The sequence below is a fragment of the Syngnathoides biaculeatus genome, chromosome 2 (assembly GCF_019802595.1).
Source record: "Syngnathoides biaculeatus isolate LvHL_M chromosome 2, ASM1980259v1, whole genome shotgun sequence".
Classification (NCBI taxonomy): Eukaryota; Metazoa; Chordata; class Actinopteri; order Syngnathiformes; family Syngnathidae; genus Syngnathoides; species Syngnathoides biaculeatus.
This window is the reverse complement of record NC_084641.1, coordinates 4,062,268-4,083,593: the sequence shown is the minus strand read 5'-3', so window position 1 is coordinate 4,083,593 and position 21,326 is coordinate 4,062,268. Positions and strand designations below refer to the sequence as shown.

Sequence of the window (21,326 nt, the reverse complement as noted above, 5' to 3'; positions counted from 1 at the left end):
GTCCAATGACATTGGCGATCCCGTTTGATTGGGGCAACGGGCCCTCCATGTGGAAGTACACGCACGCTCGCAAGCTTGAACGCAGAATAGTCGTGAATGGGATGTCGTTCATTTCAAGGGAGTAATAGTGTCGATCCTTCGTCACATGAACTCAAGTGAAATGTACCGGGCATTTCAAGTTCTGTGACAAGTACAGTTTATGGAAAGTGTTACTTGTGTAAATGTAACGGAATTAGTGTAGCGTTACTACCCACCTCGGGATATACGTTACATTATTGCTAACCACGATTGTGATATAAAGAGGTTATTTTATGTAAGTCTATGGGGGAAAAAAAGACACGCTATAGCGACCAGTAACAGGAAAAGCCGAAAGAAAAAGTAGTAAAGGACACAGTGGGTTTTTTCCCATTTCCATTTTCCAAGCCACTCATCCTCAAATTCATAACTATTGTGGAGCAACTATATTAATAGGTTGGTAGTATCAGGAAAGTCAATTATATTGTGATATTGGCATACTGGTATATAACGTTATGAAAGTATTATGTGTAAACAGTGTATGTAATATTGGTATATGGTATTAGATTTTACATTATAGATTCCTGTATTTGAATATCCTTAAATATTTGATATCAATGAGATAGATTAGGTTGTAGGGACTTCTTCCCCACTCATTTTGTAAATGATCAGGTATTTGAAAAAAAACGATGCCACAGTCATAGAGGTGTTCATTTTGTTTAATAACATGGTACATGAAAACATTTGTGGAAAACGTGTGTATGTTTTTCTTTTTTTGCATCTTTGAGAGCACAGCTTTATGGCGTGTCCGTCTCCATGTTGGTCTGTCGTCTTTTACGCGGCACTTCTTGCTCTCGGGCTGCTGAGCGCTGTAGTGCAGTTTACACTCCGCTCGCTTGGGACAGAAAGCAAAAGGGGAGAGCCGTGATTGGGTGGGCTCGATCAGTAAATGAGGTTAAAAAAACACATCGTGGCTGTCACTGTTAGGCTGTCGCTTATTTGCAACAGGCGGGAGTGGCTTCTTGTAAAACTCTGTGGAGCGGAAGAGAGGGTTTGGCGAAATTAATACAAAGACAGAACAAACTGAAATTAATCCATGCATCAGGCAAAACAGAAGGGGATGAGAGATGTGAAGATGGACAGCTGGATGCAAAGACCAATGAGCCATTGGAGATGATCAAGATTGACGCTGCATTAAGAATAAAAGCATGGCTTCAGTGTTTCCTCTGCAGTGTCAAACTGCGATGTTGCCTGTAATGACAACGACACCCCTCTAATTATTACTCTGAAGAGAAGACACTTCCAACAGTCAGTGAAAGATAAAGAAAGAAAACTAAGTGATTGTTTGCAAGCGTGGGATGAGATGAGAGCTGTTAAACAAAGCAAACAAATTAGAGTCAAGACACGGCTATTTTTACCAGAGGCTTTTGAGTCCCACAGAGGCTCGAGTTTGGCCAGCCGAGAAACCTTAGGTGACGCCCATCCAACTAAAATAGAAAAAAAAGGGACTTGAACATTGAAACATTTGCCAGGGTAGATGTCGTGGGGAAATAAATGTGGACCACCCCCGTTGCTTTAATTTATCGTTCATTTGAATGGCTGGAACTACTAAAGTGAGGAACAGGAATGAACAAAAATGCAGCTGATTGCATAATAGTTGATCTCCTATTTGACATGCTTAAGCTTAACTGTTTTCCCAGTTATTTTGCGATTAAAAAAAAAAACCCAAGGAAAACGGCAAGATAAAAACTCTTTAATTCAGCTCTTACTTATCTTTAGTTGTGCCAGACATGAAAAAGAACAAGAAACTAAAGTGGTGTAATCATTTTTTTTCCATGACTGTATATACAAATTCCTTTTCCAATTATTTTGGGACATTGTGTAAAACAAATAGAAGCAGAATACAATGTTTCACAAATCCGTTTCAACCTACATTCAGGTCAATATACAACAAACACACGATATTTAATGTTCTTTTATTTTTTGGGTTTAAATTTGTAAATATTGTCTCATTTTTAACGTGATGTCTGCAACAAAAAAACGTTTAAACCTTTTTGGAACATTCAACGTGTCATCTTCAAATGCAAGTTAAAATTACCATGTAGAGCGATATAAGAAATACGGCAAGGGTAACAAGTCGTCATGTGCGTACAGGAAGTACATGTAATGAGAAATGTAATTCCATATTCTCTTGCCTGCTATTTATATTACATATTTATAGGTCTTATATCCACAATTGCTGCTGAAACACTCTCTCACTTGCAATCACACCTCGGGGCAATTTAGAGTCTCCAATGAATTCATGTTTTTGGGATATGGGAGTGCCCAGAGAAAACCCATGCAGGCACAGGGAGAATATGGCAAGTCCACACAGGCGAGGCCGGGATTTAAACCCCGGAACTGTGAAGAACCGTTGTGTATGAATAAGAAGTATTTAACATGATACCATTTTTCTCATTAGATATTGTTCTACATATATCACCAGATATATGAACTGCATACAATGAAAGTAGAATAAACTAATAAATAATGTAAAATGACCCAGAGGAAAAAGTATTTAAAATGCAAGCTATTTATTTCATATTTATTATAACTTTATAAAAACATGACATCAGTGTCGTGATGTCATCATTCTGTGACGTCCCCAAATGCTGTGACCCCACGGGTTAGGGTTTGTGCCCCGTAATTGGCTGGTGACCAATTCAGAAGTGTTTCGTGCCTCTCACCTGAAATAAACTGGGATCGACTCCAGCTCACCTGGAACACTAGTGAGGATAAGCGCTACAGAAAATGGATGTGTTGTACTGCCCCCAAGTGGAGAGTGCAAGAATGAGCAGCACTATCACAAAATTGGAGCAAAACAAGTGGATAAATGTAAATAAATTCAATTAATGGAATTTTTTCAATTATTTCATTAGTACATATTTTTAGAAAGCAAAATATTTTAGTGTCCCACATTTCCATCCAGACGAATTGCCATAGCAGTTACTGTAAAAATTTACGAGTGTGGTCACTGTACGAATTAAACTCTTATCTCAAAGCACCGCTCTACACGTACTATCATAAGGATTAACACAATTAATGTTCACACATGACAGGTCGAAAAGGCAACAGCGTTGAGTCTCCCCCACCCACTCACTTTTTTCCAACAATGAAAAAATGAAATGTTATTAGCGGAAATCCAGTTGAGATGGTGACGTGAAAACGACAAATTGAATCGAGAAGACGAACCTGGGAGTGGCGGAGGGGCGGCTCTCTCGGCTGGCACCTCCTCCGTCTTCAGTGGGTCCACACGGTGCTTCCTCTTCAGGTACAATTTCCTCACCTTTTTCTTGCTTTGCTCCGTGACTGTGCCTGCGACAAAATATGGTGCTATGTATTTGAAATGATGGAAAGAAGTTGTTTCAGTTTCTCGTTGAATGTTTCAAACAGTATCTGTAATAAAAAGTCAGCATGTTGGGTAGCAAATGTTCTTTAAAAGTGCGCACTTCTGTCATCTCCTTTTTCACCTTTATTTGAGGTTGTGTGAGGTCGAAATGCACACTCACGGCCACAGTGCACCCAAAGTCGAATTAAATAAAAATTTGCTACATCTCCTGTCGTAAAGGTCGATGTGGGTCGTAACGCACTTACTAGAGCTGGAATTATCCGGCGTTTGTCTGGCATCGTCTGTCTCTTCGTGATTGTCCTCCTGATACTCGCTTTCTGCCTTCAAACTGCTGATCGTGCACTCCTGCAGCTCCTGTTGCCTTCTTGCATTTTCTTTATCCCCACTCTGAATGAAATTGAAGTCAAAAGGGGAATTGGTCACGCTGGCGATCACACAGTGCCTTGTTTTAATGTTCCGTTGTTGTTTCATACCTCACTGATGACATTTTCAATCGGCTGGAAGGGGTTGGCCATGTTTTCTTCATCAGGTTCATCTTCCCGAATCTCCCTGCCTTCACGTTCTGCCTCCTCCCTCTCTTGCCGTTCTCTGGAAAAAAATGCATTAACCTTTTGGCAGCTTGATACACACACGTGGGAGGGATGTAAAGAAAATATTCTTGGGTCAAATGAGTTCAACTGTTTACCTGCAAGCAATGAATAAAAAAAATCTATGCTTAAGTGCAGAAAACAAGAACTGATATCGTCTTCCATTCTTAGCCAGGGAAAGCATCCGTGATACTTTTTTTTTGCCTCCTCCCTACTCACCTCTCTTCTCTTATCCTCCTGACTCGTTCTGCTCTTTCTTTCTTATCCTGTTCTTCCAGAGCACGCTGTTCTGCAGTGTCTTTCTGCACACGTTCAGTAATGGCCTCATAATCTTTGGCAATGTTGTTGAGCAGCCAGTTCAAACCCCTCCTGATAGATTTGTCAACCTTCTTGCCATAACCCAAGACTGCAGAGCACGGCTCCTGGACAAGGAATAGAATGTAATTCGTCAGCACTGCCAAGCCAAAGCTGATGCTAACAAAGCAAGTTTTTTTTTCTTTTTTTTCCAAGAAATGGTGCCACTCCTGCAGCTCCTGTTGCCTTCTCGCATTTTCTTTATCCCCACTCTGAATGATTGGTACATTTCATTAGTACATATTTTTAGAAAGGAAAATATTTTAGCGTACCACATTTCCATCCAGACGAATTGCCATAGCAGTTACTGTAAAAATTTACGAGTGTGGTCACTGTACGAATTAAACTCTGCCACTCGCAGAAAAACTGTACGCTCTTCATGTCACTCAACGGTCCTTCGACAACAGGTGCAGAAACACTTACGATCTGACAGAGACACTTGTTCTCATTAACAAGCTTCTCTAACGACAGGTTCTCAATGATGTCTGCTTCAGTCAGTGCTCCTTCCTGATCCTGCTTGTTGGCAAGTCTGGAAGAAGTAACGTGAACTACATGTAAATGAAAAGGGCTTTTCCTACAATTAAGACTTTCTACAACCAAACCTATATTCCAGGCACCTCTAATTCTCAAAGTAATGATAACATAAAAAAATTGAATGAAAAAAAACAATATCCAGCATTGCACTAGTTTGGGTATCCTTTTTTTACTCGTGCACTTTTCTGTCAGTCACCAGATGGCACTGAAACAGAAACAGTACAAAGTTGCTCTGAAAGCAATTGAAAGAGAAGACCCGCAAAAGACTTATTTATATTTAACACAACATCCTAACTTCAGTAAAATTGGGTTGGAAAATCCAACTTTTGAATTCTGTTGCATCCACTCACACCAGCACGGGCTTCCCAGCGATGCGAGGGTGCTGCAGAACCTCCGCCATGGTCTCCCGCGTCTCCTGAATCCGTTGCACGTCGCTGGAGTCCACCACAAACACTACACCGTGCGACTCAGAATAGTAATTCTTCCATATACCACGGATCCTCTTCCCACCACCCAGATCAAAGATGGTCACCTCAAATTTTCCTTGCTTCAAGTCAACTTTGGAAAAACCCACAGTTGGAGCAACATCCTGGGGATTCTCTGCAAAACAAAGCCAAAGGTTAGCACAGATAAAGCTCTAAAGGAAAACATGAAAAATAAAAAAACCTGTTCCGAACCTCCTTGGATTCCTCGTACTGTGGCAGTCTTTCCTGCGTTATCCAGGCCTACCATCACTAAAGTCACTTTTCTGCAGGAAAAGAAATTGGTATGAATATAGTTTTTAGTAGCCGCCACGGTTGGATCAGCTGGAAAGCATTGGCCTCACAGTTCTGAGGACTCAGGTTCAATCCCAGCACTCCCTGTGTAGAGTTTGCATGTTCTCCCCCGTGCCCGCGTGGGTTTTCTCCAGGTACTCCGGTTTCCTCCCCCATCCCAAAAACATGCAACATTAATTGGACACTCTAAAGTGCCCCTCGGTGTGATTGTGAGTGTGGCTGTTTGTCTCTATGTGCCCTGCAATTGGCTGGCCACCAGTTCAGTGTCTACCCCGCCTCCTGCCCGATGATGGATAATTTTTAGTCTGAACACACTCATCTTCTAACTGATCACCCAGTCCCAGAAAACATTAAACTTGTCACAAAAGTAGGCACACTTAGCCCGGTTAGATAAATAGTGAACTGAATGAGCCAGTTATTGTCATGTAACTATTCAATCATAATTATGTAATTCATTGTTTGCAATAATTGGCAAGGTATGCATGTGTGCTGAATTAAAAAAAAAAAAAATTATAGCTCTAAAATACTAATCTTATGACCTCATCAAGTGACAACAGTCAACATTTGTAGCCAACGGAGGACTGTGGGGATGCATTCAAGGTGATGCTAAGCACATATACTTGACATTCATCTCCTTTCTTCATACTTAACTGTGACACCCGGGCCAAGTTGTCATCAAGTGCTTAATTCATCTAACGGTCCTCTGGAGCAAGATGGCCTTCATCTGAGCAGCTTCATGATGTAAAGCTGATATAATGAGCAGCCGCTATCTGCAACCCCGTTTATGTTGCAAACACCTCGCAGCAAAGTGTCAAAGGAGAGAGACTTGGCGAACTGACCTGGCTGTGGGATTAGGTGAGGATTTCTCACTAAATCCAAAGACTCACATGTACCACATCGATTGTGCGCAAATGTTTACTCTTTCACTATTATGCATCTGCATTACTGGATAGGCCTTGAACTCACTCCACCATAACGAAATAGATTTCAATCTAACCAAGACATTTTTAACTTCCTATCAGAATATCAAAATAAAAAATACCAATATTCCTGTAAATTCATTTTTTCTTCATTTTTCGTGGAGATTCTGTGTCATCTGGGTCTGACAATTGGCAAATGTCGAATTGAGGAAACGGCACTCTTCTTGTTTATTGAATTTTGTCGTTTCTTTTCATTTCTCAAAAATGTTGAAAATGGCTTGCATATTAGGCTAAACATGTCTAATACAAGGCATCTCTTGTGTAGCTCAATATCTAGTCGTAAAATTCATAAACAACCCACACAGTTCACAAATCACAAAGAAACTTGTCGTTAATAGCTCTCAAAACTGAGCATCTTCGAAAAAATCTGAATCTTTTACAAAGCTCACGTACGTCTGGTGTACCTAATCGAAGTGTCTGGTGATTTGCAAAACAGACTGACGTTTTACAAAATTCCAAACAGTTATTCCAATGTCAGAATATTTCAAAAGAATGCATCAGTATTGTTCTCTTCAACCTATCTCAGCTGATTTACGGTGAGAGGCAGGGAACATACTGCAGTGATCACAGGACTGACGCAGAGACAAAGAACCATTTACACTCACATTCAAACCTAAAGACAACTTTAATGAACGTTGCAAATAAGGTCAATCAAGGAGGATAATATTCATAGAAAAACCTAAGTTGCATGTCTTCTGTTGTGTTTTGCTGTGTCAAATTTATATTTGATGTGCTGGGGATGCCTTTATGACTGCCTTTCTGCATTTCATGTTAGTGAGGTTTTTTTTGTGTGAATCTAGTTTATGATTCTGAATGTTAAACATTTTTAATGGCACAGTCAATGTAGATGTTCAAGATCAAGGGAGTCAAAATCAAAGCACACGGGCTAGTTCTGGTCCGCGGCATCATTTTAAGTAGCCATCAAAGGCAAATAAAACGAGTCAATTAAATGTTTCTTGCTAAATAGATGACATTGAAAAAAAGAACATTTTGGTCAAAAATCTGTGCCAAAATTACAATGTATTTCTGTTGTGCCTGATTTACAAATGTTTATCACCAAATCCCCCAAAATTGAACAATAGTTGTATACTAACATGTTTGCTTGCCAGTTTTTTTTTTATAAATTCTTATTTCAAATTTAATTTGATGTTTAGCAAATATAAAATAATAAGAGACAAACATGTATCTGTGGCGGCACGGTGGATCAGCTGGTAAAGCGTTGGTCTGACAGTTCTGAGATCCCAGGATCAATCCTGGACCGGCTGTGTGGAGTTTGCATGTTCTCCCCGTGCCTACATGGGTTTTCTCCAGGCACTCTGGTTTCCTCCCACATCCCAAAAAAACATGCAACATAAATTGCCCCAAGGTGTGATTGTGAGTACGGCTGTTTGTCTCGATGTGCCCTGCGATTGGCAACCAGTACAGGGTGTACCCCGCGTCCTGCCCGTTGACAGATGGAATAGGCTCCAGAACTCCCCACGACTCTCGTGAGGATAAGCGGCAAAAGAAAATGGATGGATGGATGGATGGATGTATCTATACTAGGATGTGGTGATATGAAATGTATAACAACCCTCTGCAGGAAACCATAACTATGATGTCACTTAGCTGGATTGAGGGACATGGATTAATGGATGCATCGCAATATACCCAATTCCAATTCAATATCTACAGTATTTAGCAAAACGTCTGAATTAGATCTAAGTACAGAACTGTCATTTTTTTTATAATCCATATGCAACAATATTATGCTTGAGATGTTTTAGTGTCCACAGATGGCAATAAATAATACATATTTGGAAATCGTCAACATGGACAATTATTTGAGTATTTCTATTTCTTCTTGAATTAACACCAAAGCTTTTCCACTTCTTCTTTTCCTTTCAACTTGTCCCGTCCCGTTAGGGGTCGCCACAGCGTATCATCTTTTTCCATCTAAACCTATCTTGTGCATCTTCCTCTCTAACACCCACTGTCCTCATATCCTCCTTCACAACATCAATCAACCTTTTCTTTGGTCTTCCTCTCACTCTTTTGACTGGCAGCTCCATCCTCAGCATCCTTCTACCAATATACTCACTCTCTCGCCTCTGGACATGTGCAAACCATCTAAGTCTGCTCTCTCGAACCTTGTCTCTAAAACCTCCAACTTTAGGTGTCCCTCTAATTAATTAGCTCATTTCTCATCGTATCCAATTTACACCAAAGCTTTTCCATTAAGATTTAATTGCAATTTAAAGATTCCAAATTGAATTACCTAAATAAACGAAATCTATTTGGTTTTCAATATCCCGTCCTCGTAAGGATGTCTTTTTAAAAGGGCTAACTGGTGCATGGAAAGTTCCGTTTCAAATGTGATTTACCATTTAGTATTTTAACACGTGTAGCGCGTTTTCAGGGCTAACTGCACATTATGAGAACTAATAAAAGGCATTTACATTTTACAAATGATTGCAAACCTTTTTAGTGTAAAATTGCTGACTTACCTTGCCGGCTCTCGCCAGCGTTTCAGCCAGTTACAGCAATTGGCCATCAGGCTAAACATGTCGGGCTAAGTGTGGCTCTGCAGTCAAGTGGTCATCGAGCCCAAAGGAGTTCCACCACTTGTCAGCTACATTCTGAGCGAAGTCCAGCCTGGTGTAACATTGGTTGTGGCCATTAGTGTTAAAAGCATCACTTGCTCTTGTGATTTGAGTGTCCGTCCATGTCACGGGAGGACCCAAACGTAGAATACATATCCCAAAAATTCTCCAAACCGTTAACTGCAGCTAACGCTAGCGCTTCCGACTAGCGACAAAAACAGCTTTTTGAACCAGGTTTAGTCTCGACACACGTCAATTACCTTGTCAATAAAAGTTGTATTCACCATGAACCATGAGTCAGCTCTATAAGAGCACAATATCAAAACAAGTAACATGTTTACATTGCCAACGAAACAATTAGCATTTAGCCTCCTTTAGCCTTTCTGCGCCTTCTTTTCCGTTGCTAGGATGCAGACGTGTTGACGTCATATTCCCTCGTCCCATAAAATCCGTTCTACTTCAAGCGCTGCCTGTGGACATTCTTGGCACTACACAACCGCGTGTCGATCTGATCAGAGATGCGACCAACACACACACATACACACTTCCACAAATTAAATTGTGGTACAAAAATGTATGTGATTTTTGTTTGCTGTGAGCTATAGTCAATGTTTAAAAAAAATCATGAAATATTTCACAGCATGTGTGGAGAACATCTCTATGAGTTTCACTATTTGTACTGAGCCACATGACTAAATTGAGCTTTCGAGATGTACCTACAAAGATTCTTCAAAAATACAGTATTCTTAATCTCTGACAGACCCCACACACAATAAAGAAATGCCATATACTGTATGTGTTCTACACTTCTAATCTCAAAATATTTTCTTGATTTTACAGGATGCCAGATATGACACATCAATGTTTCCCCAGTTTCAAAAAGGGACCTGACGGAGTGTTGTAATTTGGCTTATAAAATGAGTCGATACTGAATGTAACGTCTTTATTGAACCATTCATGATTACATGTAATGAGTAAATAAAAAATACTTTTTTACCCCCAAAAGTAGCAACAGCATATAGTATGAAGACAGACCTCATGTAGAATACTAGTTTTGTTTTTGTTTTTTGCAGACACACAAAAAGGAGTAAACACATGCATACTGTAACAAGAAATAAATACCATTTGTCAGCCTGGCTAATCTTCATTTCTGACAAATTTCAGACTAAGAGTCCTCATTCTGATATCCCTGATCTCAAACGTGATCAAAAAGCCTCCACCATTTACAATAATATTAAACAAGCATGTTCTACATGAATAACTTTCTTTATGCACAGCAGGCAGATTTACTTCATAACAACCAATTCTTTCAAACACAAAAAAAAAATGACCCAATCTCAAATTGTATGAATCCCATAAACATTAAAATGGCCTGCTTCATTTTCAAAACTCAAGTATGAATCCCAATCATCGCTTTTTTTGTATACAAGACAAACTTAACTGATGACATTCGTAGACATTGTGACGCTGTGAGAACCTTGCAAGCACTGCACTACATTTTTGCCCGTCAGTCACAGTTCGTCCGTTGACTCGGAGAACGAGCGCTCCCGGCGCTCACGGCCTGTGACAAAGTTGAGTAGGTCCACAGCGGTCACCACCCCAAAGACCATCTGCTTCAAACTGGGAGAGCCATCACTCAGGTCTGAAACACAAAAGGAACACAAGAGCAAAAAAAAAAAAAAAAAAAAATTAAGGTGCAGCAAAAAGTTGATGCAGAAATACAACTATTGACAAAGGACCTTTTCTACTTTCCAGACAGTCAAAAGCAGTGGCAGTTCAGGTTAGGGTGGGGTGGTGTAGGGCAGTGCTTGCCCCTCCCTCCCTTTGGTTCATTCAAGCCAGGCCCAAAAATGAAAAATATCCCACCCAAGTTCAGAATGTTCTTTTATGTCTGATAAACATTTCGGTCAGGCCCTACTCTTCACTGGAATAGAGTCCGAATATAGTTCTCGAGGGTTGCCAACGTGGCTCCTCCGATGAAACCATTAGCCCCGCCTCCCCATTAAAATTGGTCTCCAACTGCCACTGACTCAAAGGCATTTATACAACCACCTCACTACATTCTCACAGGGATATTTGATGCAGGAATGTGTTACAATGGAAGGGAAAAAAGTTAGTTGATAGCTCATGATGCAACATCGGGAGGAAGTGGGGTGCATCCTGCACAAGGAAAGGGATCTGGGAATTCAAACCACAACAAATCGAGAGGCAACCACTTTACCAGCTGCTGTAAGTCACTCGTGAAGGATTTGAATCAATATCACATTTCCTTCTTTTCCTCATTGTTTGGTGATGTGGTGATTAGCCTACTAATAAAGGACTAGCTTTGTATTAGTGTTAGGTTATAATAACAAACACTAATCAAGTAAAGACACTTACATGATTGTTTAATGTAGATGTTGACATGGTGTGGGTTGTTTGCGTTTGGCGATGTTGCCACAGGGCATAACAACACCGTCATTATCTTGGGCGCTCGGCTGTTCTCCACCAGCCGGGCTCTGCTTCCACTAGTAGAAGCAAGAAGCGGTCGGCCGCCGCAAGCACATGAGGCGTTCCAGCTTACTGCTTGTCATGCTTACATAAGCCGGAAAGAGTGCCCCGCCCCGAAAAGGAGCCAATTTTATCATGGCAAGAAATATGCCGTAGAAATTTTGTAATTCTTGATTCTCGGAGAACAATGACCAAAGCTTGCCAAAGACATTGCGACACCTGGGTAAGGGCTTAAAATTGTACAAAAACAAAACAAAACAATGCATGTCGGTGTATTTTTTCACACCACTACTAAGTGCAAGAAAGTTCATACAACTTACATTGGATCTGCTCATGAACCACCAGGGCGAAGTGATCAATTTCCAGAATTCGGGACAACTTTCCCAAGTTATCCAAAAGGCGTATCTGAAATTATAAGACAAGGGGACACTATTTTGAGAGTGGGATGGAAGAAAAGAGACGTTGACATCTACTTAAAAAATAAAATGCTTCTTCATTCAAGTTGGAGCATAGTTGGACAGACTTGACAAGAAGTATGCCTGCCTTACGGTCATGACACTTTTCAAAGACAATATGTCTGTCAGACCTGTTTGAATTGCTTGTAGAGCACTTTGCTGACTGGGTCTGACAGCTTGATCTTCCCGGCAAGGATAGAAGCCAGCATGTTCCCCAGAGTCACCATGCCCAGGATTACCCTATAGACGCGCGCACACACACACACAAAACAAATACAAAATTGCACATTTTCCAATGGAAAATACTTGTTGTGCTCCAGGACACACACCCTGACTCATCCACCACAGGTGCTTGGTCAAAGCCCTTCTCTTTGAGGATTGTGATGGTCCTCTGGCAGCTGACACTCGGCAAGACAGTGAGCGGTGCGGACAGGTTCAAGCTTTGCACGGTGAGGTTCCACCACCTGACAACGACAATCATGCGCATCCCTGAGTGCCAATACGTTAAGGTTTCTTCAGGATCAAAACGCAACTTTCAACATACCACGGTTTTTTCACCATGAGGTCCTCCTCCCTCAGGAAACCCTTCTGCACCATCCATTTGTCACTCAGGAATTTGGACCTTGAAAACGACATTTTAAAATAGATTCATTCTAAATCAATCCATTTAACCAGAGTTTGTCATTCTCTGAAGTTGGCTCGATATATTAGTGAAAACACTTCTGGGTCCTTATGATTACAGCTCGATCCATCCATTTTCTATATTAATGATCCTGTTCAGAGTCACAGGGAAGGTGAACTTGACAGATCATCTGTCAATAACTTCATGGTTCATGTTACACAATATTAATTATTAGGCGGTCAAGTGGCACAGCTCAGATTGCTTCATTGGAGTGTAAAGAAAAAATAATCCAAGTGTGGTTAAATATCTGATACACATCAAAATTTGAATGCAATGAAAACATACAGATCAAATATACCTTGTCAATTGGTGCTTGAAATCCTTGTAATACGCCCATTACAAGTGTACAAACAACTACGTCAGCCCACACAAAACAAATAAACATTTAAAAATCAAAACTACAGTGAAAGGCCAATGAAATAAGGTCCCTTAGAGGCGTGTCAATCATTAAATGAGGATGGTAATGTGGAGGATTTTGGACAGAGAATACCCGAAGGCCAAGCCTACACATATTTAAGCCCCTTCTTACTCTTTGGGAGCACTCCATACCGCAAAACCCACCGTAGCGGCCCGTTTTCGAACATGACCGTCCCTTACATGTAATTTCGGACGGAGTCTGGAAGGATGACCACACAGCGCTGCCCCTCTTTCAACTCTTTGGCAACATTGACAGCAGCTGCCATGGCGGTGCCAGAGCTCCCCCCTGTTTCACACAAAAATACTTTCACTGCCAGTGTAACATACAGGTAGACCTCAATCAATTAATATAGGATTGAAAAGTTCACAAATTTACGTCTTGATATATTATCTGATAGATTTACAGTTACTTAAAGGTCAAGTGTCATCCCTATAAACATTCTAAAATAAGATATTGAAATGAAAAATACATATAACATTATTTACTTCAATGTCTATACAAAAAAATAAATATGAGCGGAGAGGCGTCATCCATGCCCAAAGTTGTGGAAGTGTCATTTGACATCCAAGTGGTCGCCATATTGGGTGTATCTACTGTCCGTGACGTCACCCTGGACATTCGCCATTGAAAAGACGCTGTGGCCCCTACTATGGGACATGCCCCTTCAGACACGGAAGCTCTTTTCGAAGAAGAGAACATCTCACAACCGAGTGAAGTGACCGAGGCAATACTACGCTATCGTTTCGACCCATTCTTAGAGGATATGCAGATCATGGCTAAACCACCTCCCCGTCCCATTCACCTCTGCATGGGGGTGATAAAAACAACGCCGCCCGTGAGCGACGATGACGCCGCGGCCAAACCGCCTCCCCACCCGATCCACTTCCACGGCGGAGATGAGTCCCCGCGGCCCGGCACCACCACCACAACCACCCCGACCGACAAGGCCGGCAGCTGGCTTGGCCTTGTCGACATGGCCGGTGGCGATTCACAAGACCTGCGGAGGGCGTCCTTCAGTGGCTGCTGCACGGAAGTCTTCCGATGCGCACATTGACATATTTAGCACCCCCTGATTTACGGATTACGCCCCGCCCCCCAACTATTGTTTTTTTTTTTAGTAGCTGTATACACACCTACCTGTCATTTGCAATCCATTTTTCATGACGAACCGGATCTTTTGGAGAGCGAATCCATCCTCCCGAGTGTTCGAGCAATATCCAGCAATGCAACGAGCTGGCATTTTGGCTAACACGAAGGAATAACGAGCTACCTTCCTGCATGTAAAACTAATTGAAAGAAATGAGTTCGCTTGAGCGCGCTACTGCCTCCAACGTCACTTCCTGCTACTTGTCAAAAAAAAAATCCCTCGAGAGGAAAATCATGTTTTGTGGTGAAAAAACAGATGGGTCCATACCGGCTACCGTTTTTTCATTAATGACGAACTAAAAATCATCCATTTCATGACACTTGACCTTTAAGTACGTTTCTGGTTGACTGGTGCAAGCGCTTACCACACAGCAGGCCCTCGTCTCTGATCAGCATACGTGCCATATTGAAGGACTCCTCATCGTCGGACTTGTACCAGCTATCAATAACCTAACGCCACCAAATGAAGACATTAGTGCTGACTGCAAAGTCACAAGGAAGCCAAGGCCGGTGCTGCTTACTGATCTGTCGAGTACTGTGGGAATGAAGTCATAGCCGATGCCCTCCACCTCGTACTGGGTCTTGTCAGTCTTGTTAATTTCTTCTGGCTCAGCCAGGCAAGACCCTAAAGGGTCGACACCAATAATCTACAGGAAAAATGTCAACCAACTTATTCTCACCTGACGGCTCACACCTCGTACATCTGTATTCTTCTAAGTAGGTTGTTTAATATATAAGTGGGACAGATAGTGCTGTGCAATGTTTACGGAAGAAGATGCTTTTGGACATGTCCAACTATCCAACCAAATCCTGTTCAGGGTCAGAATAGAACCAGGATGACTGCTGGCAAAAGGTAAACTACAACTTGCAAAATATTGTAGGTGGATGCTGGGTAATACGAACACATAATTCAGTTCAGAAGTGCAGTGAAGCCGCTATGAGGGCTGTTGATGTTAGCGAGGAGGACGGAAGAAGAGGTTGACATGGTAAAGGAGGAAACGCTCTACCCATCCCCAACGGGACAACCCCAAAGGAAAATAAGGTCAATCTCTCTCTCGTGGAAGGAAATTGAGTTGAAGTGGCACATATTCATATCTTCTTGCAAGCTTGAGAGCCAAGTTTAGCTCCAACCGCTAACTGCAGACATTTTGTCCAAATAAATACTGTATGCTTTTGCTCCGCTGAGTGGCTTTCAAAAAGTTCATGCTAATAAAAGGACAGAGGCTTGACAATTGGAATTTTTCCATGTGGCAAACACTGACTCGGGGAAAAAACTAAACAGTGATATGTTTATGAGTGTAGGCCTTGAATTTGTAGCAATTGCCCTGGAGTGGTAAATAAACACAAAAAAAAGGCCTTCATCTTCATTGTGATCTCTGGTAACAACTTACCTTGATGTTGGGGCAACGTTCCTTTAGTTTGCGGGCAATGCCCGTAACGGTGCCTCCAGTGCCAGCTCCTGCCACTAGCATGTCCAGTTTACCTGGTGAGGTGAGAAAGAAAAGCGTCAACGTGCCCTTGCTGGTGCTAACACGCTAACGAATTTTGCCATTTCTTAACACCGCACAGATGTCCTGTACCGTCGCACTGCTCCAAGATCTCTTCAGCTGTGGTGTCGTAGTGAGCCAGAGGGTTGCTGGGGTTGCGGTACTGGTCCAGGATGTGCGAGTTGGGAATTTCGTTCTTCAGGCGCCAGGCAACTCCCACGTGAGATTCTGGGGAGTCGAAGCGAGCGCTGGTAGGTGTGCGAACGATCTCGGCTCCGAGTGATCTCAGCACATCGACCTGCGTGGGGGAAGAGGTCTTCTGAAGAATGTGAAGGGAAGGACGTCACTACGACAGCACGACAAAATTCACCTTTTCCATACTCATTTTCTCGGGCATGACGATGATGCAGCGGTAGCCTTTGACTGCCGCAGCCAGAGCCAATCCGATACCTCGACACAAGCACACAACATTTACAAGACTTCGGCTTGCAGCCCATTAAAATACCTTTTGGTCATAGCAACATGGGCACTTGTGAGCACAAACGCGTGCGCCGGCCCGCCTCCCTTGATTACCGGTGTTGCCGGAGGTGGGCTCGATTATGGTGTCTCCCGGCTTGAGGACGCCCGCCTTCTCTGCGTCCTCCACCATTCGCAGACTGATCCTGTCTTTGACGCTGCCGCCGGCATTGAAAAACTCGCACTTGGCCACTACGTTGACGCCACCGAGGAAGGAAGAACATTAACAGCTTGTCCTGCAACTTTCTACATGACACATTTACAGCGGTGCCTTGCGGTAGGAACGACTCCAGTTACAAGTCAACATCATTACAACAAAACTCAGACAGGCCAGCATCTCATGATGAATTTGATAATCTGATACAATTTATTAATTCTGTTGATTAATCGATGAATGGGTGAAAAATGGATCATAATCTTACCATTACCTGGACACGAGGAGTCACTTTATTTCACATTTAATTTGTTTTCTATCACATTTTATTTATATTTGCTCAAGCACCTTGTGGAGTAGCGCTTGTCATCTCATTCTATGCAGTCAAATTATGACAATAAAGACTTTTGATTGATCTAAGAAAAATGGAACATTATTTCAAAATTAAAGTGCAGAAAGTTCACACACAAACTGATAATTCAGTGACTGGTTTAGCCCGTAAAATATCAGAGAAGCGGCAAAAACGTTCATTATTTTTCAAAGTCAAAGCAGATGTTTGCTAATGTTTTGTTTTGGAGGAATAAGGAGTCCGAGCAGATTTACTGCTGAGAGCCTGAAATTTCAAAAATTTGGAAAAAATTTTGCAAAATTGTCAAATATTTCAGCAGATTGCTGAGTCATTAGCAAAACAGTTCTTTGTTTGTCTTGTCTGTTTGTATTATACTCCACCCCCCCTATAGATTTTGTGTCAAATCGACATGCCAAAGTTTTTACGTAGCAATTTTAATTTTAGTGTTAATTTTAAACACTTGTGAATAAGCAGACGTTTCCTATTTTTGCACATCAGTATTTAATATGTAAATTAGCTGTGGGACTCATACGTCACAATTAATCTTTTTACATAAGAGTTTAGAACATACATGATGGTTATTTTTACAGCACTTTACAGTAAGGGTCGATGTGGCATTTAAAAATGGTAGTTAAGCATTGAAGCATGAATGTGCCAAACTGAACTTGGTGTGAAATCCATTTAGAACAGTAAGTTGGTGGCTTACAAAGAATTTGTAATTCAGATACGAACCATAAAGCGATAGCCAACTTCTTAAAACACAACGGCATCTTCGGGCGGGACTGAAAATTGAGCGTTAACCCCTTTGACATCGGAGTTTGACTCTCGGCTCGTGTGTGCGGGTACTCACGTATTTCGCATTTGAGTCCAAACGCTTTGGGGATTTTGTTGATCCGCACCATGGGAGTGTCACCGATCCTGTACAAAATGTTGGGAAGAATGGTGGGCGCAGTCGTTCTGTCAGCAGAAGAATAAACAAAAAAATGGTCAGAGGAAACATACATTATAATAATCAGACACTACTGACAACGGCATTTAGTTTGCTGATTAATTTTTCTTCCAAACCAATTGGGGGTTTTCAGTATGAAAAACTAACAGGGTCTGTGCACATGTCCCAAGTCACCTCGGAACTTGAGCATGAGGAGATTCCACTTGCGAAGCTCCCAGCCTCCACTTGCAGCGGCTCGGCAGGTCAGGACGGATCCATTTCCTGGCAGTGACGGCGTTCCGCTCCGTGTCGTCATCTGCCGCGAGCGCGACGTCAACCCCGTTGGGCAGGTCCGAAGCCTCGCGCAGTTTGACTTCGCCGTTGGCGTGTTGGAGCATCATAGCAGCGTGGGAGCAGATGGGGCCTTTGACAGCACTCTCGTTGGACAAGGGAACGGACGGCATGGTTTCCTTCATTAAAAACAAAAAGAAAAATGACATCCAACATCCAAAAAAAAAAATGTCCTTTTAAAATTTCCACAAACACTCAGGAGGGATCAGTTCAGCAACCTTTTAAATATTCACTGAAGAAAGCATGTGGACCATTTGTTTCTCGTTAGAGAGTATTGGGCAATCGTCGAAAGCTCCGTCAACACCTTGGTAACCATTCATGCCCAATCACGGCAACAATCATTAAATCCAGACTGAAAGCAAACACAACATCAACAACTAGTTGATGTTCTTGTTTTCTTTCCCAGCACATATTAACTGTTGAACACATTCATTTATTTGATCTAAAATGGAAAGTAGACTTTTTGCTGGGTTGTATACAAATAGTTGGGTCTCTTCCTGCCTTTCATACATGAAAACAAAAAAAAAACCTAGTCAATCTTATTTTCAAAAAGCTGCGAGTGAGCCATTCAATGGGAATAACTAATTTACATTATCACCGACCCTACATCAACCTTCCTTACCCGTGACTTGAAAACAAGTCTAAGGGAAGATCAAAAGTCACTTTCAATCAAAGCTTGTGGTTCACCTGCAAGTCAGTTATTTTTGGACGCACACATTAACTTTTGATCAGTAGGACATATATCACAGGTGTCAAACTCAGATCTGACCCGCCACCTGATTTTATGTGGCCCGCGAAGGCAAATCATTGGTCTCAAAATCCGCGATTCTTGTGAAAATATGTCACAACATTTCAAATTGTCATATATCATAAATGATAATGTTGAGATATTATAAGCATTTGTGTGTTAATGGAATTTCACTATAAACTCTGAAATGGTCTGCAATAAGAAGGTAAATGTGTTCTAATATGGATGTCTTTTTTTTTTTAAATCTATGACCAAACAGAATTTTTAACGTGAATTCAGATACCAGCATTACAGGGGAGGAAATAAAAAAATCATGTTTATTACTTTCATAAACTGGGATGTTCGGGGTTGTATTTTACAAATGCCAGGTTATATATCTATTTTTTCCCCATGCTTGAGCTTATTGATTTTCTCAAACATCCTACCGTTTTCACATACAGTTGCGTTCGAGTGTTTAAAGAGTGAGTGCGAGGCAAGCTGCTCATTTCAACTGCGACACGTGGAAAACCAGAGCTACTATAAGAACTGAAAGTAAGCCTTCCGATGTCAATCTTTCACCCGGGGAAATCCGATTCATATGCGTATCACTTCGGATTAAAGGCTCCAAGCAAGCCCAACCAGATGAACATATTAATTCACATTCAACTCTTCTATATAGAGGTCATGCATCTTTAGTCTTCTGTGGCATAATCACCAAAATTCAAATATTGACTTAGTGCTTATTTTCATTTGTACAACAAAAGAAAGAGAAGAAAAAGCGCTGTCTGGACTGTCAGCAAAAATCGGCATCACTGGGCCGCAACAAAGCGCACAAATGTGAGCAGCAGGAATGCAAAGCAAACAAAACAAACACAAAGAGCTGCAAACCACGACGTGCTTGGAAGTCGATCCTGTGGGCAAGAAAATCAAGACCATGCTGGTGCTGCAATGTTGCATCATATCAACAAAAGCAGCTCCAACCGATGTCCAAAAGTAAAAGCGCACACACACGCAGGTTAGCTTCAGTTTCCTCGCAAGGTAAACTACAGCAAATTCTAAACGTTGTGGCGACATTTTACCGAAACCCGAATTTAGCCAGCAATTGTCTGCTTTCAAAAGAATAACACGCAGGCAGGTGAAGTGCGCGGAAGTCCACTGAAGCACCCATCACAACCGAAGAAGCTCCACTTCACACTTTACCTTTTTGTCCGCGGGCCTTGGCATAGCTGGCTTGTCCCTCACCTGTTCAGCGCGACGTGGCCCTGATGAAGATCGGAAATGTGGTGAGCGAACCGAGAAGCTGCGAGGTCACACTGCACAACTTCCGCCTTGCAGCTGCTAGCGTCTCTTCATGGTACCGTCATTGGCTGTAGTGACGGAGGCTGCGCCAGCTCCTGCGCCAATCACGAGCTGGGCGCTTCTCGAAACCGATGAGCCCACGCAGTCCCCGCCCACTGTTTATTGGCAGATGCCCGAGACGACTGAGCTAAAAAAAAAAAAAAAAAAAAAAATTTAAAAAATACCTGGATAGAGCATACACATCGAGCGATGTATCGATTGGTTGAACCCAGTTGACCGCCATCTTGGTATTCCCATCACAAAAGTGTGAAAGACACGACATACAGGTTGGATTATGGCGGGTTTTTTTTCTCAAAGTTTGGCATGTCAATTTAAAACTGGTCGTTTCAGTTCTGGTAACATGAAGGATTTTTAATTCGACTTGGTAAGTCAAAAAAGGCTAAGTGCGAAGGAAAGACATCAAACACCGTGACTACCAAGAAACCTTGCATATTACCTACAGCCCGATTTCCGTGATTTTAACTTTTCCTAAAACATGCTGAGAAGCACTATCATCTTAACATAGCAAAAACTAAACGTATTTTTTTTGTCATAAAAACGTTACATTTTAAGTCAATTACTAGATACTTTTGGAAATATGGACTCACTATGGGAAAATGCTCAACGTTCATTTGTTGTCTCTGCGACATCCAGAAAATGTTAACATTTCCTCACATTTGAAAGTCAAATTCAATTTGCAGAGTTATGTAGTGTGAAATTCATCAAAAATTTCACAGAAAATGTGTTTTCTTGCATATCCACTGATGAAGTTTGGGAATATATTTAGATTGCTTTTTTGCAAAAAAAACTGTTGGCCTACAAAGGTGAAGCACAGACTGAACAACAACCATAAAACTTTGTTCAAGTGAATTAATCTCATCAGAAAATTAAAAAACCCTTTACAAACAAACTTTAACAGTGTTAAAGTAAATCTAATTTACTTGTGGAATGTTTTCACACAAAAAAACACCAAATCAACCATGTCATTAGTATTTAATTTCCCACATTATGGAATGTAGCACATGTGCATCTTTTCATCCCCCCCCCCCAAGAATGAAGGGATTGTTTT

At 41.6% G+C, this 21,326-nt stretch overlaps 2 protein-coding genes across 6 annotated transcripts; both read right to left on the bottom strand.

Annotated features, from left to right (window-relative positions):
* Nucleotides 1-716: 716 nt before the first annotated feature.
* Nucleotides 717-9,661, bottom strand: arl13b (ADP-ribosylation factor-like 13b). Of its 4 annotated transcripts, XM_061827546.1 has the most exons (11): nt 9,477-9,661; nt 9,121-9,268; nt 5,556-5,626; nt 5,229-5,478; nt 4,768-4,873; nt 4,210-4,412; nt 3,877-3,991; nt 3,649-3,790; nt 3,247-3,369; nt 1,434-1,502; nt 717-1,047 (listed from the first exon to the last, which is right to left on the bottom strand). In XM_061827546.1, exons 2-11 carry the CDS (start codon nt 9,177-9,179, stop codon nt 971-973), a joined length of 1,215 nt encoding a protein of 404 aa, XP_061683530.1. In that variant the 5' UTR covers nt 9,180-9,268; nt 9,477-9,661; the 3' UTR covers nt 717-970. The 4 variants fall into 4 exon arrangements, with proteins under 4 accessions (XP_061683530.1, XP_061683546.1, XP_061683552.1 ...); XM_061827562.1 differs by having other exon boundaries at nt 717-910; nt 9,121-9,660; XM_061827556.1 differs by lacking the exon at nt 717-1,047 and adding an exon at nt 1,054-1,266 and having other exon boundaries at nt 9,121-9,660.
* A 483-nt stretch (nt 9,662-10,144) lies between these two features.
* On the bottom strand, nt 10,145-20,332 carry cbsa (cystathionine beta-synthase a). 2 transcript variants are annotated; one of them, XM_061827534.1, is made up of 15 exons: nt 20,162-20,332; nt 18,037-18,311; nt 17,764-17,870; nt 16,468-16,602; nt 16,265-16,344; nt 15,988-16,192; nt 15,799-15,890; nt 14,929-15,054; nt 14,773-14,857; nt 13,441-13,546; nt 12,706-12,783; nt 12,491-12,625; nt 12,293-12,401; nt 12,027-12,111; nt 10,145-10,858 (listed from the first exon to the last, which is right to left on the bottom strand). In XM_061827534.1, the coding sequence occupies exons 2-15, from the start codon at nt 18,303-18,305 to the stop codon at nt 10,728-10,730; spliced, it is 1,743 nt and encodes a 580-aa protein (XP_061683518.1). In that variant the 5' UTR covers nt 18,306-18,311; nt 20,162-20,332; the 3' UTR covers nt 10,145-10,727. The 2 variants fall into 2 exon arrangements, with proteins under 2 accessions (XP_061683518.1, XP_061683508.1); XM_061827524.1 differs by having other exon boundaries at nt 20,120-20,330.
* Between the last annotated feature and the right edge of the window lie 994 nt (nt 20,333-21,326).

Coding starts and splice junctions, on each gene's coding strand:
- arl13b (XM_061827546.1), bottom strand. CDS start 9,179: ATGTTTAGCCTGATGGCCAATTGCTGTAACTGGCTGAAACGCTGGCGA. Junction 5,627..9,120: donor CGCTGGCGAGAGCCGGCAAG/GTAAGTCAGCAA, acceptor CTTTTCCTGCAG/AAAAGTGACTTTAGTGATGG. Junction 1,503..3,246: donor CGCCCCTCCGCCACTCCCAG/GTTCGTCTTCTC, acceptor TTTCTATTTTAG/TTGGATGGGCGTCACCTAAG.
- cbsa (XM_061827524.1), bottom strand. CDS start 20,143: ATGCCAAGGCCCGCGGACAAAAAG. Junction 16,345..16,467: donor GCCCACCTCCGGCAACACCG/GTAATCAAGGGA, acceptor GCTTGTGTCGAG/GTATCGGATTGGCTCTGGCT. Junction 12,112..12,292: donor TCTACAAGCAATTCAAACAG/GTCTGACAGACA, acceptor TTATAATTTCAG/ATACGCCTTTTGGATAACTT.